At 46.5% G+C, this 27,652-nt stretch overlaps 1 protein-coding gene across 1 annotated transcript; it reads right to left on the reverse strand.

The window, feature by feature from the left end:
• Positions 1-27,301, reverse strand: CCDC69 (coiled-coil domain containing 69). Its single transcript, XM_037801495.1, has 9 exons — positions 27,108-27,301; positions 13,100-13,169; positions 10,619-10,725; positions 8,336-8,423; positions 3,746-3,819; positions 2,614-2,715; positions 2,002-2,121; positions 1,048-1,145; positions 1-320 (listed from the first exon to the last, which is right to left on the reverse strand). Exons 1-9 carry the CDS (start codon positions 27,153-27,155, stop codon positions 143-145), a joined length of 885 nt encoding a protein of 294 aa, XP_037657423.1. The 5' UTR covers positions 27,156-27,301; the 3' UTR covers positions 1-142.
• Between the last annotated feature and the right edge of the window lie 351 nt (positions 27,302-27,652).

The following is a 27,652-nucleotide window of genomic DNA, read 5'->3' on the forward strand; positions in this document are numbered from 1 at the left end:
CGCTGGGCATACTCCCTGGCTCCCCATTTCACTTCTACCCTTGTTCCTTTCTGGGAAAAGAACGCAGAGGTTCCCACAGTCTTGTTGGGAAGTCCTTGTGGGAGCTGTGACCATAGGCGTCATGGCAGCCCAGGGCCTGGGCCTATGTGGCCAGGAAGGAGACCTCGGTGGGGGTGACGGAGGCCAGAGGGAAGGCAGGAGACACATCAGCCTCAAGGACCCGGTACAGCAGCTCCTCCTTCTCCTGCTGGAGCTGTCGCCGTAGCTGGGACTCCTTCTCCAAGGCCTCGCGGGAGAGAAGCAGGTCCTCTGAGAGCTGCCTGTGGAAGGTTGATGGAGACGAGGGGTACCTGTTGGAGATGTTCTGGGGGGCCGCTCCTCCCAAGTCCTCCCTGGATGGGCCACCAACCTGATCCAGGGCCCCAATGCCCTGCCATTTGTCTTTATGCAAGATGGAGGCCATTTGACCTATTGACCAAGCAGTGTGGGCCTCACAGGCCGACAGCTCTGGGTTCAAATCTCTGTTCCATCTCTTGGCTGTGTACCCTTGTGCTAATTACTCATTCTCACCAAATTTCAGTTTCCTCATTTGTAAAATGGGAGTAATAATAATGGCATTATTATTAGGGTAATTATGGGGATCAGTGGACATAATATGTAAAGTATTCAGTAAATTGTTCCTGACACATAATAGCTCTCAATTACTAAGGCCTTAGAACTGATTCATTCTACATATGCCTTGGGAAATGGAAGCTCCCTGTTTCCCCTTCCCTGTACTGGGCTCTCCTATGGAGCACACAAAGCCAGGCTGGTGCCCAGACAAGGGCCAGGGGATGGGAACAGACAGACGTGAACCAGGGCAGTGGGACTTAGGCTTCTGGGCAGAGCTGATTCCTTGGTATTCCTGATTCCAAGGGAAAGAGGAGTGACATTCCCTGGATGGGCACTGGGTCCACTTGTCAATCCACTCCCTTTTTAGCAAGAAAAAAAAAAAAAAAAAAAAGAGAGTGGGGATGGGAGGAAAGGAGGCAGGGGGTGGCTGGCTACCTTGACACGACCATCTGTTTTTGGCCTCGGACATGGAGGTCCTCATTCTCCTGTTGCAGGATTGTTATTTTCTCCTCCAACACCAGGTTTTTTTCTTTCTGTAACAAATCAGAATGAGCTCAGAAAGCTGCCACACCCACATGGCAGAATACGTGCCATCACCTCCCTCTTATCTGTGACAACTGGAAACACTCTAGACCACATGTTACATTTCATGGACTGATAATATTATGTAAAAAATACAATTAAAGAGTGAATATAGGGCTGCTGACTTTTAATTTTGCCAAGTGAGAATGTTAAGAAAGAATATAGCCACTACCACATAAAATCACCATCAGTTCATAAAAGAATAGATTTTCCCCACCTCCAAAAAGTCAGGAGGACATAAAATATATAAATAATGTATCTGTTACCCTGTTCCACAAAAATGGTTAAATAAAATTTATAGTGAACATCTGAGATGGTCTGATTAAGATATAGCTTGTGCGGCAAGCAGAATTTACTTTGAAGGAAGCCAGGAGACTTCTTCCAGAGCAACATACTTTCTGTTTTGTCACAACCCTAGGTTTCCAAGGCCTCGATTCTCCTGGAGACAAACCTACCTGTGTCCTCATTGCCCACAGCTCACCAGCCATGCCCTGGCTGACTGTTCTCCCATATTTCTCTGACCTTTCAGCCTTGCCTCCTTCCTCAGCCCTGTCTGAGCCCCTGATCTGTGACCTCTGCCAGTCTCCCCAGATTATCCAGTCTGCTTGCCCCATGGTTGCCCAAGTCCCAGCAACCGAGTAGCCAAGAGAAGCAAAGGGCCCAGCTGACAAGGAGCCACTGCTCGACCGAGACTGGCCACTAACCAGTCACAGCTCTCTCAAGTGCCAGAATGGGTGCTTAAGCAGAGGAAATGCTCAAGAAGCAAAGCCTGAGGCTGCATCTACCCAGCCACTCCCAGCCACAGACCACTGTTTCTAGGTGGATCAGCTGCTTGTCCAGCTCATGAATATGCTCATTCTTCATCTCGATGACAAAGTGCAAGCTCTCCAGCTCCTGCTCCCAAAACTGGCTGGGGCTCCCATAATCCTAGACAGGGACAAAAAGTGACCTCATCAGACCGGCAGGCAGAGAGGGGCCTGGTCTACCTCCCTCATCCCCATTCTGCCATCAACTCATTTGGCTTTCACATGTCGCCTCCCTCCCTTGGCACATGATGAAAGCACAGTATCCTTTATCGCATTTTATTCTAATCCTTTGAGGTATCTACTAGTACCAACCCGGATGGGGAACTAAGGTTCCAAAAGGACAAGTTGCTTGGAGTAGGTGCTATTTGCACCTACTTCTCTCTGAATCCAGGGCTTGAGTGCTTAACTTCTCTCCCATATGCCCCTCTCTAAGCCTTACTTTCCCCCTCAGTGAAATGGGGACCCCAGTGCTTCCAGGCTTTGTGAAAGTAAGAGTGACAGGTCTGAGCCTTGCCCTTGATGAGGGACTGGCTTTTCCTGTTGCCCAGACCCTGCCCTCTGTGGAGACTCTGGAGATTCCAGGAGGAAAGACCCAGTGTGAACTGCCACCTACCTGGATGTGCTTCTTATAGTCTCGGCTCAGGATAGACTCCTCCACCCTCTTCATCTTGGCCTGGAAAGTCTCCAGCTGTGAGGTCAGCCTCTCTATGGTCTCCTGAAAAGGGAGCAGGAAGGTGATCACTGCCTGGCTCATAAAAGCTGTAGATGGACCTCACCACCTTCCAGAGAGGGAAGAATTTTGGGTTCTTCCAGTCAGTCTTTGGTGTACAATGCAGGCTCAATGCACTGCAACCACTGCTTGAAACATACCAGCCCCACCCCCTTGCTATAAAGCCCTCAATCACTCTCTAGAGCCTCCGAGTCAGGAGGGAAAAGAGACTTCTTAGGGAAATGTCCTGGCATTCAGAGCCCATGAAAACCAGACATGATGCACTTTCCCAGATTCGCTCCCCACTGCTTCCCTCTACACACCCTCTCCTGCAGCCAAGCAGGCCCGCTCAGTGTTTCATTACTCCCCAGACTGCAGCGTGCATTCTTGTCTCCACACATTTCCCCTGCCAAGACTTTTCTCCACCTAAACGTTGCCCCTTATCTAGAGGGCTCCCAGGCTCCTGCCTTCTGGCCCTGCCTATCTCCCCAGGCTCAGCCCCCTCGACTTCTCTCCCACTCACACCCTCTACCCCAGGCGTCTTGGATTTCTTTCAGGTCCTCAGATATTCCATGTTTTCCCCTCCTTTCCTCCATGCCTTTGCACACTGTTTTTTCTGCCTAGAACACCCTTCCTAACCTTCTTCACCTGAAGAATTCAACCCATCCTTCAGGTTCCAGCCTAGACATCTTTCCCTCCAGGAAATCTTCCCCCACCAGCCAAATTGGGTTAGATGCCTTCTTACAGGCATCCACAGGTCCCTGTGCATCCACTCACCATCTAATCACACCAGGACACCCAGCCCATATGGTCTTCAGGACCATCCCAACAGTCCTTGGGAAAATAGGCCAACCCTAATCTCAGACCAAGTCCTCTTGAACTAATAGCCTGGTCACCACTTCAAGGGGTCTGGATGCATGGGAACCCTCACACCTAGGTGGACGCTACCAGCTTGGTTGCTTTGGGGCTTTGTGTTGCTGTCATGCAGGTGCTCCTCTTTCCTCACCAGAGACTGACATGGCCCTGCTCCTCTCACCTGTAGGGCTGCTGTAGCGTCCTGGAAGGAGTGGGTAAGGGCTTCTTTCTCCTGTTCACATGAGGTCCGGACGACTGCAAGGAAAGATTTCTGTGAGCTCAGACACCCAGACATTTCCCCCAAAGCCTTCCGTATCCAGAAAATTTGGGGCCAAGGCAGGCATCATGGGACCAGAGAGGCCCAGTTGATCATCAGAGAGGCCAGGAATACGAGAATGGTCTTATTCATCCTTCTAGCTCCTGGGCTTGAGGACATACGTAGACATTTAGTAAAAGTCCATGAAAATGGGAACAAATTAGATTCTTGGAGGAACTGAGAATCCTACCAGATTGTAGGTGCCAACCACATCTTACTAAGTCTAGGATCCAAAGATCTCCTTATAGCAAGCTTGCTCACCTCAGATCACAGTAGCCATGGAAATGGCATGGGTCAAGTGCTTAGCGAGCTAGATTAGCCAAAGCATGCAATCATTAGTTGTCAAGGCAGAGTGTGCAACTGCAGAAAGTACGTCAGATTTGGGGTCAGGAAATCTACCTGATCTTGGCCCTGCTTCTTCAAAACTTGAAAAGATAAGTTCAAACATCTAAAAGCCCTGTTGCCTCAATTGTGAAATTGGGTCAGTTGAGCCTGGCAGTCTCTAAGGGCTGACTTTGGGATCACATGAGGAAAGAATATGCAAGGACGTTCCGGACTGGGCCGTGCTGCACAGAGCTGGACTTACTTTCTCAAAGTCAATACGGTTATATTTATCACTCTACCCCCACCACTGCAAAGTTTCTCTGGAAAATACCAGCTTGTCTCAACTGAAAGAAGATAACAGGGAAGTGACCAATCAAGGGGCAGGATGGGAAGTAGAAGAGAAAGAACAGGAAAGGAGAGTTCAGTGCAGCTAAGTGTCAGATACCCAGCAGTGACACGAAGAAAAGAATGCTCAGGAATACGAATAAGATAGGGCTATCAAATGTTTAGCAGATAAGCGGTATAAAAATTACAGACTTAACTTTTTAAAAATTGTGGGCCTAATTTGTTGATTTGCCTATAAATACAGATTCTGGATCAAGGTTCTGAGCACACTCCACCCAGTCTGTCCCACTGAATGTAGCTATAAAACCTGGACAGAATGCCTGGAACAGCTATTTGCAGATTCTGGAAAGTAAACAGAAGATTGGGGGAGAAGACCAGAATTTGAAGTACCACTAAAATAGCAGATTTAAATAAGAACTAGAATCTTACATATTCAAATATTCAAAATATCCAGCATATGAATTCAGAATTGCTCAGCATACAAATCCAAAACTATTTGGCATACAAAGAAGCAGGGAAATCTCCACTTGCTTGAGAAAAGACCATCAAAAGGGGCCAAAGCGGAGGTGACAGAGACGTTGGAATTTATTAGAGATCTTAACAAAGCTATTATAAGAATGCTCTAAGAGGTAAAGCTGAACACTCTCGACAAGAATGGAAAGATAGACAGTCTTGGCAAAGAAATAAATAATATAAAGTAGAGCCAAATGGAAATTTTAGAACTGAAAAATAAAATAAATGAAATAAAAAACTCATTGGGTACTCAATAACAAAATGGAGAGGACAAAAGAAAGAGCCAGTAAATTTTAAGACAGAGCAATGGAAATTGTTCAATCTGAACAATAGAGAGAAAAGATATTGAAAAAAAATGAACAGAGCTTCAAAGACTGTGAGAAAATCCCCAAATTCTAAAATTTGATAATCAGAATCTCAGAAGGATAGGAGAAAGAACACAGTGCAGAAAGAAAAAACTGAAGAAAGACTGGCTGAATAATTCCCAAATTTGGCAAAAGAATACATTGGACTTTATCAAAATTGAAAGCCTTTGCTTTGTGAAAGACATTGTTGAGAGAATGAAAAGCACCTACAGACCAGTAAAAAATATTTTCAAATTAAAGCACAAATATCCAGAATATGTAAAGATTTCTCAAAACTGAACAATAAGAACAAACAAGCCCATTAAAAAAACAGGCAAAAGATGTGGATACATGACCAAGAAAACATATGGATGGCAAAAAGCACATGAAAAGATGTTCAACATCATTAGGTATTAGTAAAATGTAAATTAGACATTAGTGAAATGCGAAATAAATGTTGGAGAGAAGATGGAGCAAGTAGAATTCTTATGTATTGCTGATAAGAATGTAAAATGCTAAATTTTCTCTTGAAAACAATTTAGCCATTTCTTACAAAGTTAAACATACATATACTATGTGCTCTAACAATCCCACTCTATGTATTTACCCAAGAGAAACGAAAACCTAGGTCCACACAAAAAACCTCTACACAAGTGTTTTTAACAGCTCTATTCATAATTGTCCCCAACTGGAAACAATCCAAATGTCCTATGACAGGTGAACGGACAAACAATGGGCTACAACTTGGCTATAAAACGGAATGGATTATTTATACACACAACAATGTGGAAGGATCTCAAAAGCATCAGGATGAAAGAAGTCAATCTCAAAAATCATGTTGTTTGATTACATTTATATAACAGACTCAAAAAAGAAAGCCAAAGTGATGCAAAACAGATCAGTGGTTGTTAAGGGTTGGCATCGGGGAGGATGTGAAGACAAGGGATAGCCAGAGGGAGTTATTTTGGGATTTTGGGGTGGGACCCTTCTGTATCCTGATTATGGTGATGGTTGCATACATCTATACTTGTGTAAAAACTCATGGAGCTATACATCAAAAAAGGTCATTTTTACTGTATGATAATTTAAAAAAGAAAATATAAACAAAAAATAGAAAATAAAAGATAAACAAAGGATCATGAAATGGGGAAACCCACTACTAGCCTCTCCCAGTTATCTGTGAACCTCCCTCAAACAAATAAAATCCCATATATTTCCCCCCATGCTATGCTTTTATTCATTCATTTAATACACACTCATGTAGCACTTAATAGGTGCCAAGCAATCTAAAAGTAACAAAGTTACTTTCCCACAATATTCCTGTAGGGTAGAGAAGACAGATTTTATAGCTATAGAAATTGAATTGAGGCCCAAAGAGGCTAAGTGAGTAGCTTAGTTTAATAATATTTATTAATGTTAAAACCCAGATTGCCAAATTTCCAGGCAAGGGCTTTAATACCATTTCAAAATGTTATGGGTCCATGTTGCAATATGTTTCAAGAGTCCTAAAATTGTTCAGACCTTTAGTCTAGTTATTCCATTTCTGCGAATCTAAGGACAAAATGTGAAATACGGACACATCTTTATGCAAAAGACATTTAGTACAGTGTTATTTACAATAGCTGAAGTCTAGATGCCTAGACTCACGGAATATTAGTCTTTATAAACATTTTACCAGCAGCATAATTGGCAGAAACATATTTGATACAATGTTCATTGAAAAGAACAAGATATGAAATTTTATACAAAATAATCATAACTGTGTTTTATAAAGATAAATAACTCGGGGGGAAGGTCACGTAAACACTGATGATTAAAGGAAAAAATTGGCATAGCATTCTGGAGGTCAATTTCAATAGTCTCAAAAATACTTTTAACCTTTGCCACACCAACTCTACTAGTATGTTACTCTAAAGATAAAATCACAAACATGGCGAAACATTTAACAAAATGGTGTTCACTGTAACGTATCATTGCTATTACACAATGGCAAGACGTTTGAAGTTACCTAAATGACTAACCAAAGGGGCCCAGTTAAATGAACCAGGGTAAATACTGGCAATGCCATGTGGTTCTTCAAACTTACACTTTAGAAGAGTTTAATGAAAAGACCAATTTACCTCCCTGCAAAGTGTGTGGGTATAGATGTATATTCCATATAGATACATAGAAAAATAAATGAAAGGGATCCATATCAAAGTGTTAGCAGTGGTTATTTCTGGGTAAAATTATATGTGATTTTAATTTTCTCAGTAATAAGCATTGATAATTATTTGCTGTCAGGTATTATGTGTATATACATAACTAAATCATTTAACTCTCATAAGGACCCTATGAGGAAGGTTAAGTAATTTCTTCAAAGTTACACAGCTGTAAGTAGTAGAGTTTTGAATCAAACTCAGGAAATATGGCTCCAGAGTCTGAGATCTTAATCACTATGTTATAAAATTTTTAAATCCATATATTTCAAATTTTCTTTGATAATAATATTTGGCAATATAAGAGGAAGGAAAGCTGTTTTTAGAAACAATAGACCTAACCATAAATTTTAAGAGCTGTCATTACTGTGGGGAAAAAATATGGATATTTTTAAATTCTCTCATTTTTCTATGTTTTCCATATTTCCTTTAATGAATATGCATTGTTTTTATAATAGGAAGAAAAAAAATTCAAATCAGATAAAACAAAGCTTTCTGCTAGACCTGTAAAGCCATGCCCCATAGGAAAAGCCCATCACCCCTCCAGGGCCAGGGACCCTGTGGAGTCCAGCTCTGAAGCAGTCAACCACCCGTGGACCCGAGGCAGGAGGAGGGAAGGGGGTGGGGGGCAGGCGGAGTCCCCACGTGGACTCTGCAGGTGGGGCCAGAGGAAGACCTCCCATAGCTCCCCAGTGAAGCAGCTCTACCCAGTGAAGCAGCTTTACCCTTACCTTGCAGGGCCTCCTCATATTCTCCCTCCAGGACCTGTCGCTGCTCAGCCAGTTTTTCTTGAAGTTCTATCTCCTGCTCCTTCTCCACCTGGGGGCAGAGGTCCAGAGCAGGACAGAGATGGAATAAGTTCATTCAGGGCAGCAGCACTTATCCACTCACTGAATCCTGGCGCTATGTGGAGCTTGGTAATCAGAGTCCCATCACTTGGTCTGAGTGATGGGAAATGCCATGTGGCCAGAGAGGGCATGAGACTTCCTGTCACACAGCAGGTGTGGCCAACTTGGACCTGTAGGGCTTAGGAGGGTGTTCCTGGAGATGCATCCAGGTAGAGAGGGTTCTCAGACCCCTTCTAGTCCTGACACTCACTTAAGGCAGGAAGCCCTTCTACTTCTGTTTTCTCTGCTTGAATATAACGAGCCATAGCTCCTCAGTTCCCAGGGGCACATATTCTAACCATGGGCAGGGCTTACTGTTAATAAATGACCTCTCTAACTTTTACCATCAGGTCCTAGTTCTGCCCCTGGGGCAAAACAGAACCAATCTATTCCCTCAGCCCAGGCAGCCCCTCAGAAATCTGAGCACAGCAGCTGTGTTCCCAAGGTTTCACTTTTCCAGGCTGAGCAGGTCCAGCCATTCTCATTGTCCCTGATTTGGGATGTTTTCTGTCCCTCTGCCACCTGTGAGGGTACAACTAATGGGGTTTCCACCCCAGCTCTGGCGCTGAGTACCTGTGTGTCCTTGGAGGAGCCCCTTTCCCTCCTCAAGCATCAGTTTCCCCTCTGTACAATGAAAGGAGTTGACTTCATGATCCCTACTGTCCCTTACAAGGCTCATGGTTAAGGATTCCACAGGTACTTAAGTGCCAGGGCTGAATGGATCAGGACAGTTACTCTATTGAAACAAACTAGAGACACACAGACATACATGGTTAAGCCACCTTTTGTAAGAGGCGAGTCTTTGAAAAATGAGTGTAAGCAAAGAATGTTTTTAATGTGTTTGGGGCACTCACTGTGGCCTACCACCTCATGAACACCTTGAGGTCAGGCTCTGGGTTTGATTCCTTCCTGTGCCCCTCACAGCACTGAGGTGGCACCCTCCCTGCACACTGTCAGCCCTTAGCGAGCTGCCGAACGAATGGGGCCCTGAGGAAAATTTTTCAATAACCAATAATCCTATAATTTAATAGGATAATTAATAACAGAACTCCCATTAAAAAAAGATTTTAAATTTCAGGACTTGAGCATTTTATACTGAGCAGGTTCCTCAGTTGCAATTTAAAATAACCAATAAAGATGATTTAGAGAAAGGTTTTGTATACCTTCATGGGATCTTTCAAACTGTTCTACCACCCTCCTTTTATAAGGAAGGAAAATGAGGTAGAGAGAGAGGAAAGGATTGTGACCAAGCTGGAATGAGGAAAATGAAATCCTGGGCTGGGATGCATTCAGTTGTCACATCTCTTTGGTTCCTTTAATCTAGAATAGTTCCTCTGACTTTCCTTATCTTTTGTCACCTTGACATTTGATAGGTCCAGGCCAGTTATTTTGTAGAATATCTCTTGATTTTCATTTCTAACTAATTTTTAAAGTCTTGTGTCACTGCCTCAGAGAGGACTTCTCTGATCCCACAGACTCAGGTCCATGCTTCTATGATGCACTTTCTAGCATTCTAAACTCTTTACAGCACTTTTAATTGTAGTTAAATCCTTTTGAGTCACTGTGTTTAACTAAATCTGATTTCTAGTGTCAGTAGGCCAGGCTAAGTTATGCTGCAGTAACAGAAAACCTCAAAGGCTCAGCAGCCTGAAATAAAAGGTTTATTTCTCACAACAGGTCCGCTTGGTTTGGCAAAGGTCTCTGCTGTCGTAATCACTCAGGGGACCCAGGCCGATGAATAGTCGCCGCTTTGGCTAGTCATTTTGCTGGCCAGAAAGACCTCTCAAAGGCCTTGAACCAGCAACTAAATGCATGGCCCAGGAGCGACTCTAGTTCTTCCTTTTACACCTCATGGGCCAGGACGTGTAATCCTGCAGCACTAAAGACTTTTACTTTTCCCAAAGAGACTCTGCTTCCTGAGGGCAGCTGTTTTCTTTACCCAATGCGCCTGGCACATAGCGGCTGGAGACAGACAGCTGTTCAACAGATAAAGGACTCCTTTCTTGGCAAAAGGAATAAGAGATACTTACAACAATGATTAAAACTGAAACTAGGTCCTTGCTCCGGGATTTATTAAGGGTAGCCGACCTGAAGGAAAAGAGAGAGGGTGGGGTCACCAGGACTTACCTGTTGTGCCCATTGTTTCCTTTCCTCTTCATGTTGCTGGAGAATTCTGGTTATATCCTCCTGGTGCGGCTTGGCCTCTTCAGATGCACAGAGCTGGACGGCTGTGGCTATAATTGAGAAAGCCAAATGAAAAAAAAAAAAAAAATCACACAAAGCAAAGGTAGGGTCGGGCCACAGAAAGGGTGTGGGAGGCCAGGGTGAAGAGCGAGAATTCAAGAATGGTTTCAGCTGGGGACCAACCTCCAGGGTAGCCCCTCAAATCTCTCTGACCTTGGGGCCCCTCCTTCAATGCAGGAGCCAGAGGTCTATATATTTTTGCTCTACGCAATATTTAACTTTTTAAAAAAATTAGGTGCCCATTTTATTTTATTGTTTTTAACTTTATTTATCAAAAAATTAAAACAAACAACCAAAACATTTCAAACAAAACAAAGCAAAGGATTAAGAAAGACAAATAACCTAAAACAACTACTTTGTTTCCAACATGTAGGTGCTGATTTCAATAACTGCTTGCATAATAATAAAGATTGCCAGCTTTTCTCGAAGGCTCCAAAGAACTGGCAACCCTGAGCCAGTGTGCCTTTGTGTCATCCAGGAGCTGGAGCTGAGGGAGCAGGTGACTCCCTTGGCCAGTACGTCGCTCTGCAGTTTGCCGCAGTCTTCACCTCTCCCTGCCGAGGTCTTACAGAAGGGGCCACCTTGTCATCTGCTCTACCTGCTGGGACCCCGTAAGCATCTGAGTGTGTGACCCCTGACCTCTGGCATCTCCTGAGCCAGAGGCAGAGGTGCTGTTTGTGAGCAGGAAGGAGCCCCAACAGGAAACCTGGCCCTTGCTTAGGGAAATGGCAAAGCCGGCCCTGCCAACGCCACTCTGAGTCTAACAGGCTCTGGGTATTACCTAAGGCAGTGGCCCATCCTCTCCGAGCCTTGGTTACCTAATTTGTAAAATCAGGAAACTAATGGTACCTCCCTCATGGGGCTCTGAAGAGGATTAAATCAGAAAACAATGGCGATAACAATAATTAAAGCAGGTAAGGAGTACTGTGAGCTGACCATGCCCAGGCACACACTCAGCACTGTTGCAAGTGCTTCCCAGGTGTTACTCATTTAATCCTCACAACCACCCAATGTGGAGGGCACTATTCTTATCCCCGTTTCACAGATGAGGAAACTGAGGCACTGAGAAGTTAGGCAACTTGCCCAAGATCACCCCAACCAGGGAGGAGAGATACGAACACACATAGTCTGATTCGATGGGCAACACTCCAAACTACCACCTTATTCTGCCTCCTTTGTGCACAAAAATCACCTTGGAGGTGCTCGATACATGTTAACTCTCAGTGCTCTGCCAAGCATCAGCAGTTAACATTAGCACTGCCAGCATCACTGTGACAGAGCTCCCCAGGCAAGGTATGCAAAGGGTGTGGCTAGAAACGTGAGGACCCTGCACAGGGGCTGCTAAGGGAGAAGCAACACTGTGGTCAGTCCCATAAGGACAGGGGGAGGGTGAGTTGGTGTCCCTGGGTCATGAGCTCCCAGAGGCCACGAGCAGGCAGACAGACATTAGGTAACAGCAGAGATCAGTATCAGAGAGCCCCAGACTCTCAAATCATTTAGCTCAGGGCACCAAACATCAGTCCCTAAGACCAGTCTCAGGCTGGCCCCAGCAGAAGAGCAGTTTATGAGAAAGATATATTGCTACCAAAAAGGCAGATTCTTTAGCTCCACTCCCAGAGATTCTTATTAAGTTGGCCTGTAGTGGGGTCCCAGAATCGTATCTTTGAAATTCCCTAGGTAATTCTCACATATAGACGATTGGAGAACCTCTGCATTCCAGTCCAGTTACTGATCTGATGCTCGAATTTCATCTACAGTATCCCCAATAGCCAGTCATCCAGTTTGTTTAAAAACCTTCAGGGATGGGGAACTCATTACCAGGTAGCTCTGGTGGTTTTAAACCGACAACCACACAAAAAATCCTTTGAGACTGAGCTGAATTCTGCCTTCTGCCTGCCAGTTTCTGCTGTCTTGAAGCCCTAGTACTGCCCTCTGGGTCACAATGAACAGAGTTCATCTTTCTTCTCTGTGAGGACACTTCAGAAACTTAGAACTGTTGTGTTTTACGGTGGCATCTTTCCAGGTGGAACATTCTCTGTTTCTTTGACTGCTCGTTATAGGACATGGTTTCCAGATTCCTCACCAGCCTGATCTTTCTCTGCTGTACACCTTCCAATTTTTCCGGATCCCTCTGAAAAAGTACTTTCCAAAAAGAAACACAGCATTCTGTTCATGGTATTGGCAGCCCAGAACAGGGAAGCACAGGTCAGGACTATCACCTCCCTGATTTTAGACATGATACTCCTACTAATGTAACCTTCATAAGATCTCATGAGATGTTTAAGTAGCTAAGTCACCTTTTATGATTAAAGGTATGCAACCGCATGGGTGTAAGTGGGGGCATTTATGGGGCTGGATACTTACCTGGGTCCCCTTCAAGAAGGCCTGGCTCCTGGGGCTCTGGTCTGGGTGGCTGATCTGGTTCCTGATGCCTCTGGAAGTAATGAGACATCAGTGTGGTGAGGGTAGAGGGTATGAGGTCAATGGGAGGATGGCATTCTTCCAACGGCAAGGTGGGACTTCCGGTTTTACCAGACCTTGCCTGGTGCCCGGTCCATTTAGGCCACCTCCCCAGCCCAAGGCAGCACTCCCTCTGCCTGGGGAGGGCCTCCAGGGCAGGCTTCCTCATTGCCCGGAAACCCTCAGTGAGGGTCGGATGCCAGGTGGCCTTTCCTTAGATCCCTGAGGTCTGCTCTTGCTGCCACCCAGGTGCCCACTTCTTCCTTCTCCCAGGACTTGGCCAGGCCTTTGGCCATCACCCTCACCCCAGCTATGGCCTTGAGGAGCCCTACCACCTCCCAACCCGTAGTCCAGAAATGACTACCCTTTCCTTTCTGCACCCGTGGCTATGACAGCTTCCAGCCAAGTTCCCCTCACAGTTACATGGTACTGGGGGCAGAGCACCAGAAGTGCAAGCCACATGGCTTGTTTTCTTAGAAGGGGCTGTTTCCTCAACTGTAAAATGAATCGTAGTACATACCTGGCCAGATGCAGGCAAAATATGGTGCTCGCAAAGTACCAGGCACTAATGCTATCTTACCTACATTACCTTACCTTCAGAACCACCCTGTGACATATGAATATCCCCAATTTAAAGATCAGGAGACTGAGGCTGAACAAGTTTAGGGCTCATCAAGACAGGTTAGAGGATTGATGGCAGTCAGTATTTGAGCCACGAGCAGTGGATCCTGGCACTTTAACTGATCTTGGCTGGTGTTGGTTGCATCTGATTAAAGGAGATGACTGATGCAAAAGCAGGGTCAGCCACTCCCAGATTTCCGGTTTCCATAAATGAGTAATTTTTTCAATGGGAGAGTTGACATGGGGTTGGCAAGCAAAGATATGGAAAAAAATTATTCATAGACTATCACTATTATTTCATAAAAGAAATAATGCTTTGAAACATAGTGAGGAGAGGTTCAAAGCAGTTCTTCCAGGAAAGGGTAACTGACATCTTTACTCAACATTACACACACACTCCCACCTTTATTTTTCTCATTTTACTCCAGACAGGTGAAAAGTTGGTCAAGGTATGGCACTGGTCACCGGACTGGGATTTGGGGTGGAAAATACATTTAAGCCCTTCTGTACACTTTCCAAAGTGTTGTAGACCCTAGCTTAAGAAACACTTTAAAAATTAAATCAGCCTATGAAAATGTCTAAGAGATGTTCATTTGTGAATTATCACATTGAAATAGAACTTTAGTTTTTACTATGGTAAAGGTATTTAAAAGGTTATTATTGGAATAAAATATATAAAAATCTTCCTGAACTCAAGAACCATTGAAATACTGCTGGAGAGCACATTTCTGATTGGGGTGGGATGATAGATGGAGGGAAGGCTCCTAGAAGAAATCTGCTCCTTCCCCAGAATGTGGCACAGAATAAGCCCTTGGCAAATGCAGTGAGGCCCGTACACTTCCCAGGCCTGTATCCCAAATCTGCTCAGGGGCTGGCGGACCTGACCTTTTAGCTCTCCCACCCCCCTTGTGAAGATGGGCCCTCCCTTCCCAGGGCAGAGGAGGAAGCTGGGTCCTAGCAGAGTCCAGAAGAGCTGTCAACACAGGAATCTGGCAAAGTGACAGGAGCCAGCCTCTCCGCCCTGGGGTGGAGGAAGGAGAGAGATAAAAGCAAGGGGTTGTCTCTTCTCTGTTGCCACCACCAGCGGTGACACTGAATCTGGGCAGTGTATTTATGGGAACAAGAATTCCCGGATTCCAGCCCTGCTCTGCCAGTAACACAGACAAGTCCCATCACCCTCCATGGGCTTCAGTCTCCTCCTCTCTGAGGCAGAGATGGGAAGTCTGGTGGGCTAATTTAAGGACCCCATGGCATTTGAGCCCCACATGATCTCTGCTCTTCTCAACAGCGCTATGAGGTGAGAAACCAAGGCTCAAGGGGGATAGACTCGGCCACACAGTGCCTTCATGCCAAAATCAGCATTAGAATCCAGGTCTCAGAACATCAGAGACTGCAGAGCAGAGTGGTTAGGAACCAGGGGATTCCAGAACCACCAGATCAGACTCCAATCCTAGATCTACCACTGTGCATTTATGACCGCACCAAGCCATGGAGACCTCATCAAGTTGCTTTAAGGATTAAATGACACAATGCACCTACAGTGCCTGGCATGTTAAGACCTCAACTATCACCAAAGATTATTTTATATTTGAAAAACTTTGGTAGATCTCTTGAGCTGCCACTGAACCTCAGGTTTTGTCACATGAAATAAGATTATAACCTCATGAAAAATTTGTCTTATCCCAAATAATAACAACCATAAAAGGGGGAAAACTCTTCTCCACCAGTAGCTTACAGGCAGGAACGGGATGTTGTGCTTGAGTCCCCAGATTTGGAAAAAATAACATCTCTAGGAGAATTCCTTTAGAATGACATTCAAGGCTTGTCACAACCTACCGCAGTACACATTTCTCCCCATTTTCTTAACATTTAAATATTCATAAATATCCTTTTCTAATTATAATAGTACACATCATTGTAGAAAGTATGGAAAATACAAGAATATATAAAAACAAAATCCCACTACTTAGAGAAGCCCTGGAACACGGTGACATATGTTGTTCAAATTCACATATACATATATATATATGTATATATATGCAGTAGATACATATATACATATATTCATATACATATATGCAGTAATGGAACATTATACTTATATATTATTTTTTCAAATATATTATGAGCATTTACATGGCATTAACTATTTTGTATATATAGTAATTTTAATGACTCTAGACTAGAACATCCCTATGGATGAACTCAATCATTTAATCAATAATCTACTGTGGAACATTGAAATCATTACCATTTTTTACTTTCCAAATTATGTTTTAATGAACAGCCTGACATATAAAAATTTTTGTACATGTAAAATTACTGGTTCTACTCTCCACAAAGGTTGTACCAATTTACTCACCCCAACAACACATGAGGAAGCCAGTTTCACTGAAACAAGTATTACTATCACCTTTTTTTTTTTTTTTAATTTTGGCAAATTTGCTGGCCAAGACCAAAACACAACAACCTAGTGCCATCTGTTGCACTCCCGGACCCAACACACACGTCCTTTTGTCCAGGCATCCCAACCAAGCTGCTCAAGACGATTCCAGGATGACACACTGACAGCTCCTCCTCAGGCCTCCAGGCTCATTCACACATCCTTCTCCTCTGTCTCTCCCGGCCTTCCCAGGCTGTTAGTTCCTTAACTTCTCCGCGCTGCAGGGTCTGTTCAGGCACCCGTGAGAGCACCTACCTGATTGGCTGGCTGTCTCTCCTACTAGCCCAAGGGGTTCCTTGAGAACAGGACTATTTTTGAAATCCACTTTGGATCTGCCCCAGTATCTGTCATGCCCAGAACAGGGTTTCTAGGAATAGTCTACAGACCTCCTGGAGGGCTTGCTTAATACAAATCCCCAGGTTCAATTCTAGACTTAGGGAATCCAAAGGAGATAGAGAGGCTGGGAATTGCCGTTTCTACCAACATTCCCGGGTGATTCTAATGCTCACAAAAGCCTGAGGACAAATGGTCCAGAGCAGAGTAGGAATCAATAAGCAGCAACTGAATAGAAAATCCCCAAATTAGGATCCTGACCACTTCCTTCTCTAAGGTCACAGAACAGAATTCATCCTGCAGTAGGGGAGAACAGGAGCTGGGAAGGAGCCTGAGAATTTCCCCTTCCAAAGCTAGCACAGGGGTTGGGGTGGGGTGCCCAGGCTGAGCTCTGGAACAGGGATGGTGGTTTCCTGAGTTTCATGGAAACCTGGGAGCAAGAAAGCTTCAGAAGCAGCATCTGACAGCCCAGGATGCAGGGAGAAGGCACAACTGGGTGGGAGACCGGGGGACCCAGTTTCCAGTATTACCATGTGATTTTAGGCAGGTCTCTTTCCCTCTCCAGACCTCAGTTTCTCCATCTGTGAAGGGCCAGAGTTGGAAGAGATATTCTTCTCAGTCCTTCTGGGCTCCAGGACAGCCCTTCTTCTGAGAAGGCTGGAAACAGAGCCCCTGCACCTCAGTAACATACACAGCTCCTGGGTCCAGCTCTTTGTAGTCAAGTAGACAGTACCTGCTCTAGGTTCTACTTGAAGCAAAACTGGTCTGTAGTAGGATGTGTTGCCAAAAGCAGATACGGAGTCAGGGTGGAGTGGGAGAAAGGTGTCCAGAGCTGTGATGTCAGACCAATTCAGATTGGGTCTGGTAAGGCCCCATAGAATATGCTAGTTTGAAGGTGAAACTGACAAACTGGAAGGTGTCCAAAAGGAACAGACAGGATGAAGATGGGTACTCAAAACCATAATACAGGAGAGACTGTTAACAGAACAAGAGTTGGTGAGAAAACCTGGTCACTGTCTCTGAATCTCCGCAGGACTGCCATGGGGTAGAAGTGGCTAGTGTGTCCTTTACGGCCTTGGAGGGCAGGATTGTGGCCAAGGAGTAGAAGTTTCAGGGGGGAAGCTTCAGTGTAATATAAGGAAGATTTTCAGAAATGTCCCAAGCAAAGATAGGTTGCCTTTGAGAGAGTGGGGGCCGGGTGGTGGTGAACTTCCTATCACTGACAGCATGCAAGGAGAGGCCGGAGAGACAAATTTCATTTTGCAGACTGGACTGAGTGATCTCTAAGGAGTGTCAACACCAAGAGTCTATAATTCTCTAAAGTGTTCCTTATGTTCAGAAGTAAAGGCTCTCCCCTGCCCCAAAAAGCACAAAATGTTTTGTTAGTGCAGGTGCTACGTAAAAGCCATCAACATTAACAGAACATCAGAGCCCTCTGTTCAAGTTGCAGCTCTTTGGGTGGAATGCCCATAGGCCCATATCCAAGCTTCCCAACTTCCCTCAAATTCTGAACCCCACCAGGCAATAGTGAGTTATGTGGGAGCAACTTGGGAATCTGACTAGGATGGAAGCCAAGAGTAGCCCTGAGGAAGGCTCAGTCTTCCCTGGAGACACTTGGTCTCATCCCTCTTTAGGAACTATCACTCCATGCTGCTTGTGGGCCTTTAAGACTTTGGGTATTTTTCACTAAATGCATTGATTTGTGTCCCCTAGAGAGTTAGTAAACCAAGGGCCCTTAAGAGTTTATCCAGCTCCTTCTCTATCCCCATAACCCACAGCTCTGACTTTCAAACTCATCTTGGCTGAGGAAAGCTTACTGGGAGGCAGACGACAGGCCTGGAAGGGCCTCTGAAGACAGTCTGCCAAGATCCACTTCCTTTTTCCAGATGGAAAAAGTTGAGGTCCCAGAGGTGGGATAGGCAGTAATTTGTCAGAAGTCATAAAGCAAGGGATCCCCAGCTGAGCCTGGAGGCCCTTCATCTCCCTTGCACAAATATCAGATTTATCCGAGTGGCTTGACCATGAGCCTCCAGGGACTCAGATCACACCCTTCCCCGGTATCAAAACTGCCTCACTCTTCTTCCGGTTCTTGGACGCCTCACTGGTGGGGCCCTGCACCATTAGCTTCAGGATTTGAACCACCACAGGCAGAGCCCATTGGCTGAAGGTACAGGAAGGAAGGAGCTGGGAGTGGAGGCCCAAGGGGCCCCCAGAGCACCACAAGGCGGGGCAGATGTGGTCTCCATTGCTTGCATCTGACCGACTGAGGAAAGAAGTCTCTGGGGAGGACAGAACCACTTCCTTTCAAATACCCTGGCACCTGGCAGAGTCGGGCCCCCGCAGCCGTTCAGAGTCTGAAAGGCCGTGAGCATTGGGCCCAACCCCTTGCATTGGCGATGAGAGCCTGGGCCTAAAGAAAGGCTTCCAGTGCACCTTATTTCTCTGCTTTGTCCCTAGAGCCCACCTTTTCTTGTTTGATATTAGCTTCCTAGGGAGGTTGCCAATTCTAGTTGCCTCAGAGGGCCTGGAGCTGGCAGAACTAGACAGTTTTTCTGGCATTTGGGTCAGCCCTGCAGACAGAAGGACCCTGAAGGAGCTGGACAGAAAATGGTGACAATGGCTGGGTGGGGTGAGAGGCTGAGATACACTACCAAATAAACACCTGTCTCTCCAACCAGATGGCAAACTGGAGCCCGAGTTGAGGTCCTGACTGGCTACTTGGTTGCTGTGTGACCTTGGGCAAACACCTCCCCTCTCTGGGCTTCTGTTTCCTTCCCTTTATGGTATGAAGTTGGGCAATAGTACACATAGGGCCTTCTGTTTTGACATGCTGTGAATGGAGAAGAAGGGGGCAGATTAAAGTCATCCTGATACCTCATCCTCTATAAACCCTGTCATGCTCGCTTGCTCCTGGCAAGACAGAGGCTGGTTTGACACATTCAGCTGTCAGCCCTTGTCATGGGAGGGCAGGATTGCCTGGAAGAAGAGGATGGCAGAGAGCTCAGCACTCCACTCCCAATTACATGCAGCATGCTCCTTGAACCTGCAGTTACACTTCTTGCACAAAGCAGCACCGTGAGTGAGGTCTAGGACTTACCTATGGATGCTCAGGGCAGAATCATTTGTAACAAGGAAACACTGAAAACGAACCTTATGCCCATCAATGGGGGACTTGCTAAACACACTAAGGTACAGAATACTATGGATTACATACGTTTAAAAGATCTATCTTAATGTACAAAGAAGGAAAGGCATTTTGGTAGAACACCAAAATTTATTCTATACAAAATAAACTATTTCAATTGGTACATAAATAAACATAAACACACAGGAAAAAGTATCTAGAAAAGTACATATTAATGGCAGTCGTCATCTCTAGAGAAGAGACTAAAACTGTGGTCAAGGAGGGGGAGTTTCAGTTTTACCTGAATTCTTAGAATTTTTAAAACAGTGTATTCAAATATTATTTGCCTACATAGAATGAACAAAAATGAGAATAAGTCACTCTCTTAGAACCTAAAGTCAGCCCAGGCAGTCATTTTACAGATGGAGAAATCAAGGCCCAGGATGAGAGATGCTATTTGAGATCACATAGCAAGTTACTGAAAGAGTCAAAGTAGGACTCATTCTTGACTCCTAGTCCAGTGCTCTTCCTCCCACAGATGCCACAGCTGGCATCCAAAAGTATATGGGGCCTTGTCCAAGCACCTCCTTGTATACAAGGCCCCTACTCTCCTGTCAAGCTACTTTTCCCAAAGGGGAGGCATTAGGTTCTTGCTGCCATTTCTGATGGGTGACAAAGTGGAAGGGGTGGGCGTGGGAAGCAATTAGCCCAAGGATACCAACTTTTCTGAGAAGAGGATAAAATGTTAGGGCTATTTCCTTATGGAAAGGGTAGGGGGGAGGTGGCACAGCGTGGGGCAGTGGAGGAATGGCAAGGTGGTCCACAAGTTCAATACCAACTCAAGGAGAAAGAATTCTACTGCTGGAGAGAAGGACAAATGAATATGGATCAGTTTGTACATCACTTAACTGGGGGGAAAAGCATGGATGTGAGATGGATGTTTTATATATTCTAAGGTGATTGGCCTAGATATTCTGGAAGGTTCAGTTCTGAAAATAAAGTGACACAAGATAAACTATTTTTAGGGATTACAGTGTTTAAAATTCACCTGGTATGAGAAGTAGGTTGGCCATCTTCAGGTAATGGATGGCTTCAGATCTGCTAAGGATGACGGATTTTCTCTGGCTGCTTCTCTCTGCCCAGCAGTCACGGGAGACTCCCCTTCCCCCATCAGTCCCGCTGCCAGGGGACTCCCTGTCTCCCTCTCCCTGGTCGTCAGGGATGGATCACCGTGCTGAGGGTGGGTGGCCACAGAGAGGACCCAGTGCCTTGAGGATGGGAACCCACGTGCACCCTGAGATGTCCGAGCCAGAATGAGGGCAATCCGCCAGGCTGTTCTTTTTATAGGGGATCCCTGCTCTTTCCAAGTTTATTTTTTGAATGTGAACGTCCATGAATTGTATACGGAGATCCCTTCTAGCTCCTTTCCAGGCAGGTTTCAGAATGCGGTTCACTAGTGATCTATGGACACTGAGATGTCAGGTGGCAAGCCCTTCCTACCAGGAGTTCAGTTTGGTCTTTATCACCATCTTGACTAACATATCCACATGCTTCTGGGCAATTAATTTGAAGTTTTATCTTTTCTTCCTATTTTACAACAACAGCAACAAAAACACAAGTGCTGACAGGCACCATACATCCCAAACTTAACACCCAATCAAGGCAAAGATGGAAGTCCTTTTAGGAGGTGGTGGGGAGCACAGCAGGCTCTCAGGGGACCTAAACCAGCCACCTGGGAATTCAACTTTTCTGGTTAAAAAGGATGGAATTAAAAAACAAGTACACATACAGAAAATACGTCACCAGTAGTTGTCTCTAAAGGACAAGGATTATTAGGAATTTCACTAATGAGTTTTAGGTTGCTGGGTACAGACTCCTACAACACCAAAATCTGGTGTTCAACTTCACCGATTTTCCAGAGTGCCTTGTGTATGGAAGCCTGTATTGGCTTTAGCTGGGATAATTTAGGGGTGGGGCATTATTTTCTGGGTTTGGCAAAAACCACTAGCCCAGGGGCCACATACATCCTCATGTCCCCATGATGCTGGGGTGGAGGTTTCAGTGCTGCTTCTACGGTGACGGACGGGATGGCTCCCTTTCCTGCTCTCCGACTGTCCCACCCTTGACAACCAAACTGAAGGGTCACATTTGCCTCGCTCCTGCTGAGGAGGTAGGCTGTGTTCTGATCGCATGTTTCTTCTGGACTGGAGAGCTTCCCACAACACCCCACTCATCCCACCACAATGGTCTGACCCCCAGGCACCCTTCAAGACCCAGGCAGTCACAGCAGCATTATTCATAAGTGCCTATCAATAGACGAATGGACAAGCAAAATGCGATGTGTAGAAACAATAGAATATTATTCTGACATAAAAATGAAATTATGACACATGCTACAGCATGGATGGCCCTTGAAGACATCACGTTGGGTGAAATATGCTAGACACAAAAGGACAAATATTATATGATCTTCCTTATATAAAATACTTAGAATAAGCAAATTCGTAGAGACAGGAAGTATATCATAGATAACCAGGAAGCAGGAGGTGAGGGGAAGAGGGAGTTAATGCTTATTGGGTGCAGAGTTTCTGTTTGAGTGATGAAAAGGTTTGGGTGATGGATGTTCGTGATGGTAGCACAATACTGTGAATATAATGAATACCACTGAATTGTATACTTGAAAGTGGTTAAAATGGGAAATTGAGTTGTATATATGTCACTACAATAAGAAATTAAAAACAACAACAACAGCCAACATGCCTTCCTGATCCCTTCTCCCCTCTCTGAACTAACTCCGAGTCACACTATCCCTAGGCTGGAGGAAAACCAGGGTGCTCATCAGTAATGAGTGTGGGGTGGGGACTGTCCAAGTGTCCATACTGGTTAAATAAGTCACAGAACATCTGCAGAACATCAGGCAGCCAATAAAAATCATGTTTCCATGGACTACTTTAACATGAGAAAATGCCCCTAGCAGGATATCAAGTAGAAAATAGAATATAATCACTTAAAATATATTCTCAGTTTTGTAAAAGTAGTCACACTCATGAACATTATATACATAGGAAAAAGAGTAGAAAGAATGACACTGAACCGTGCACAGTGGCTATCTCTTGATGATGCGATTAAATGTGATTTTTACATTTCTTTATACTTTCACAAATTTTGAATTTTTGCCTCAAACATTATAATAGTCAGAATACATTTGTTTCTTAAAATGTTTACTAGTCCTATGCTTGCATCCCCTTTTGCATTTGACCTCTGCATGAACCCCTCCGGTGACAGGGAACTTGCTACCTTTTGAGATCTTTTTTGGTCACTTCCTCATGAGAAGTGGAAATCTGGCTCCTTTTAGCGTCTCACCCAATGGCCCCAGTCTGCCTTCTAGAAGAATAGAGAACAAGACTGCTCCTCATGCTCCTTGAGGACACTTCAGAGGTTCAGAGGCATTGGGCAAACTCGAGGCTGAGTCCCCACCCCCCAAGCCCCCATCAGCCCATCAACCTCCTAGGGACATTCATGTCCCCGCCTCCCACATCCCTGTTGGATTTCCTTGGGGTACAATCCAAGCAGTGATTTCCTTAGTATTCAACTCATCTATGCCTCCCTATAACATTACACACATCAGCTGCCAGCCAGTGTGCCAGGGACTCTACTACATACACTTTTCATCTAATCCTTAGAACAACCCCATGACACAGGAGCTATTATCTTACAGAAAAGAAAACTGAGGCATGGAGAAGCCAAGTCACTTACAAGATTACTTAATGGATACATGATGGATTCAGGACTGAACAAGCACCTAGCCCAGAGTCTGGGACAGTTGACATGCAAACGTTTGCTAAGTGAGTACATGAGAGCAGTGCTGAAGCCCATGCTCTTAGAGTCTATGGCCTTAGTTCAGAAATATTTATGCCTAAGCCAGTCTCCTCCAGGCCATTCACTTCTGCATCTCTCTCCCTGTCTTTCTCTCTCACCTGGCCTGGTACCCAGAGGTGCTCAAGAAGATGGCTGAACGAGTGACTCATTGAGTCCCTGTTGCCTGAGGCCCAGCTTTGGGAGTAGCTGAGACAGGTTCTCTGATGCCCTGCCACAGCCCTGAGGATGGAGTTCAGCTGTCACAGGAGGATCACAGTAGACACACAGGGGGTTGACACCTACCTCCCCATTCCCTACCTGCAGGAGACAGGTAGCCTGTTGGGGATACTGGGGGCTCAGGGGTTGGCACGCAGATGTGAAACTGGGCAGGGGCACAGTCTAGAGGGGTGGAGACCCTCCTGAACCTGGCTGGGAAGGCCCCTTCTTACCCCCATGTTACCCCTACAGGCAAGCCCATGGAAGGTTTGTTTCCTTGGCCCCTTCCCTCTGCCCAGCCGTCTTCCAAACTCTCCTGGTAGACACAGCCACAGTAGCCTTGGTCTCTGCCAAGGAGAGGGTCTAGGAAAGGCCACACAATCCAGGGGGCTCCTCATCACCCACATCCCAGCCTACCAGGGATCCCCACTCACACATTCACCAGGATTGTAACTTGTCCCAACAAGGCAGGGACTTAGCCCCAGGTTGGTTCGGCAGAGTGCGGAACCCCTAGTCTAAGGCCACCAGGCATGGCAAACCACAGAACTCAGAAAACCCCCAGATCCTTGAACCTAGAGGACCTTGAGAGGCAGCCCCCACTGAAAGGTCCAGTCTCGTTCCTTGCTGCCTACCACCTCCAACTCTCCACTACGAACTTCATCATACTGTGCTTTCTCTGACTTGGCCTTTGTGTAGGTTGTTCCCTTGGCCTTGGTTGACTAATGTCTACCAAACCTTCAAAACTTAGTTGAGGCATTCCCCCTCCTCCAAGATGCCTGCCTGTATTTCTTGAAGCTGGAAGAGGTGCCCCTGTTACATCCTGGGCTAACCCCAAGCATGGCTCTTATTCAGCCCTCATTCATTCACTCAAATATTTACTGAGTACCTGCTCTGAGCTCTGTCTAAGGCACTGGATGGAGACTGCAGAAAACCAGGTTCAAATGCAACTGTCTATAGGACTTTGGACACTTCACTCCTCACTGAGCCTCAGTTTCCTCACCTGCAAAGCAGTGAGGATTCCACAGCTCAGCCTAGCTCTCAGGGCTTTCATGAGGCTCAGCAAAGATAAGGATGTGAAAGTACTCAGTAAACTGCCACTCAGAGTGAGTCATTGTTATCATGACATGATCCTTCTGACATCTGAGCTCAGTCTGTACAACCTATCCTTAGAAGCTCCCCTCTGCCCCCTACCAAAGGGCTGACATTGGGAGGAGCACAGCCTGGAAAGATGGAAATAAGCATGAACTTTAAACAGAACCAGCTTGTAAATCCTACTACAAAGAGGCAAGGGCCTGGGGATTGCTGGGGCAGAGAAGACATGCCAGGCTGCTCTGAGGCAACAGGGGTGAAGGCTTTTAGGCCAAAAGGCTTTGGAAGTCCTCAAGAAGCCACTGGCAGTACAGGGTAGGAGTAGAGAGAAAGCATACTGAGCTAGGGGACTGGATAGCTAGGTTCTGCTTCAAGTTGCTTTGCAACTTCAGTTGAGGCTCTGCCCTTCTCTAGGCCTTCACTTCCCATCTGTATGTTGAGTGACTCAGCCCAGATGGTACCCAAGGTCCTTTCTGACTTGGGCAGTCTGTGCCAATTTTACCAAGCCCTTCACGGCTTGGATCAGAGGGGTCCAGTTCAGGCTGTGCCAGGGAGAGACAGGGGCTGCTGGCAAGGCTCTCAGGAGGGCCAGGAGGTAAGGGGACCCAGACTTATTGTGATCTTCTCTTCCAGCCTCTGAAAGGGACAGATCTGGGGCAGGTTCCTCCCCCAGTTTCCTCCTTCCTCTGGGTAGATGGAATTCACTCTTGGCCCACTATGCAGATTGGGAGGTTGACACAGGTGTAGAGGACACAGGCTCTCAGATCCTCAGAGATCAATCTTGCCCATCCCCACCCCATATAAAGTGGGAAACGGAAACCCCAAGAGGGACATGGGGTGATTTGTGGTCACACAGAATGTCTGTGAAAGAGGCAGGATGTAAACCCAGAACTGATGTCCACCTGTTACCAGCCTTGGCTACATGTCTCAGGTCAGGCTCTGGGTTTATCATCCCCCCACCCCACCCCCACTCTGTTGGCCAGCCCCCTGCTTCCACTGATGGAGCCAAGCCTCAGTTTCCCTGTTGGAGCCAGGGAAGACATGAGGGTTTCTGGGTCACAGCTTGGTGGGTTATTTAAACCAGGAATAAAAGAGGAACAATGGAAGGAGAGGAGGTGCTGTGCTTAAACCAAAACTCAGTGCCTTGGATGAGGCATAGCCCAGGGGACGGAATCACCCAGGTGAGGGACAGAACTGGACACCCAATAGGCAGAAAAGATTGTGCTCAGGCACCAGCAAAGCCGGAGCAGAGAGAGAGCTTCACTTTCAATGAGAAATGACTAAATACTGTCACAGTATGGGGCTCTCAGGGTCTTGAGGAGGATTGCTCACAAAGTTTGTAAGACCATCTAGTCCCACCTGGCTGGGGAAACGGGCTAGGAGACCAGATCTGCCTTAGCTTGCTTTGTGACTTGAGGGTCTGCCCTTCCCCTCTCTGGACCTCAGGTTGTCCCCTGAGGAGGCTGCCCTCCTGGCTGACCCTCTGGGCTTGTCAGACCCCAGGAGGCAACTAAGAAACCCGAGTACAATCCCCTGGGTCCTAACCCAGCTCTAAGTCCCCCTGGGGAGGGACAGGAAGGGAGGGAAGGGCAGCGGAAGGCGATACACCTCCTCCCTCTTTGGCCCCTCCCAGCTACCCCCAGAACAGCCCACACGGGCCTGGCTTCGGCGCCTGGAAGAAGTCCTAGGGTAGTGCTTCTCAAACGTTAAGGCTTGTAGGAATCGCCCTGACATCTTAGTAAACCGCAGATCCTGTTTTAGCAGGTCTGGGGCAGAGCCTGAGACTGCATTTCCAACAGGTCCCGAGTGATGCCCGATGCTGCAAATCCGTGGACCACTTAGCCCTAGGGTTTACCCGCTTCTGAACCGGTGGGAACGCCAAAGGCCCAGAGAGGTCAATTCACTTGTCCGTGGCCACACAGCTAGCAGCCCCAGACTGAAGGAGGAGGGCACGACCCGTAGATACTATATATTTCCCCACCGAGGCAGGCGGGATCAGCTGCCCCTCCCGGGCCGGGGGCCGGGTTTGTAAACTCGGCTGCCCGGCGCGGCTTAGCCTGGGGCCGGGGGCAAGGAGCGCTGCCTGGTTCAGCCTTCCCCGCCTCCGCGCCGGCCTCTCGCAGTCCTCGGCCCACCGAAGGAGCCCAGGGCACCCCAGGGTCCTTCGCCGCGTTGCGGGTCCGCTCCCTCCTTCTCCGAAGGCAAACTTCGCCGCCGGCGCCCTTTACCTTTTTGGGGGGTTTGCAGCAGTTCAGCTTGCTGTGTCTGCAGCCCATCCTCCTCCGGGGGCTCCCGGACACCTCTTCCCAACTCCGGGGCCCCCAGGGGACCCTGCTGTCCCGGCCCCCCTGCCCGTTCCGCGTCCGCCGGCCGGGGCTGCCGGCAAGACCCTGAAACTGAACTGAACCTGGAAGCGCCGACTTCTGCCTGAGCTGGGGCGGCCGCGCACCGTAAATACCCGAAGAGCAGGGCTGCTGCCAAGCCCGCTGGGCGCGTGGCGCCGCTGGCGGGAGGCAGGTGAACAGAATCTTTCTAGATGATAGGAACCTCCAGCCTGGGCAGAAAAGATCTGTAGGAGCAATAGGTGCTTTTCTGAGCCCGCAGGTGAGAAAGGGCCAGTAAAAACAAGTAAATAAATAAATAAAATAATAATAAAACAATTATTTACTAAACACAATAGGCTACTATTTGTTTAGGGCTGTTTCTGTTCCAGCTGTTCTTTGCATATTATTTCTGGTTCTTGCCATATCCTTGCAACAAAGGTATTATTTCC

Source organism: Choloepus didactylus, chromosome 13, assembly GCF_015220235.1.
Source record: "Choloepus didactylus isolate mChoDid1 chromosome 13, mChoDid1.pri, whole genome shotgun sequence".
Classification (NCBI taxonomy): Eukaryota; Metazoa; Chordata; class Mammalia; order Pilosa; family Megalonychidae; genus Choloepus; species Choloepus didactylus.

Bases quoted from the DNA above. Each gene is read 5' to 3' on its own strand.
- CCDC69 (XM_037801495.1), bottom strand. From the start codon at position 27,155: ATGGGCTGCAGACACAGCAAGCTGAACTGCTGCAAACCCCCCAAAAAG. The intron at 13,170-27,107 runs GTAAAGGGCGCC...CATTACTTCCAG, and splicing joins GCTGCAAACCCCCCAAAAAG to AGGCATCAGGAACCAGATCA. The intron at 3,820-8,335 runs GTAAGGGTAAAG...CTTTCCTTGCAG, and splicing joins ATATGAGGAGGCCCTGCAAG to TCGTCCGGACCTCATGTGAA.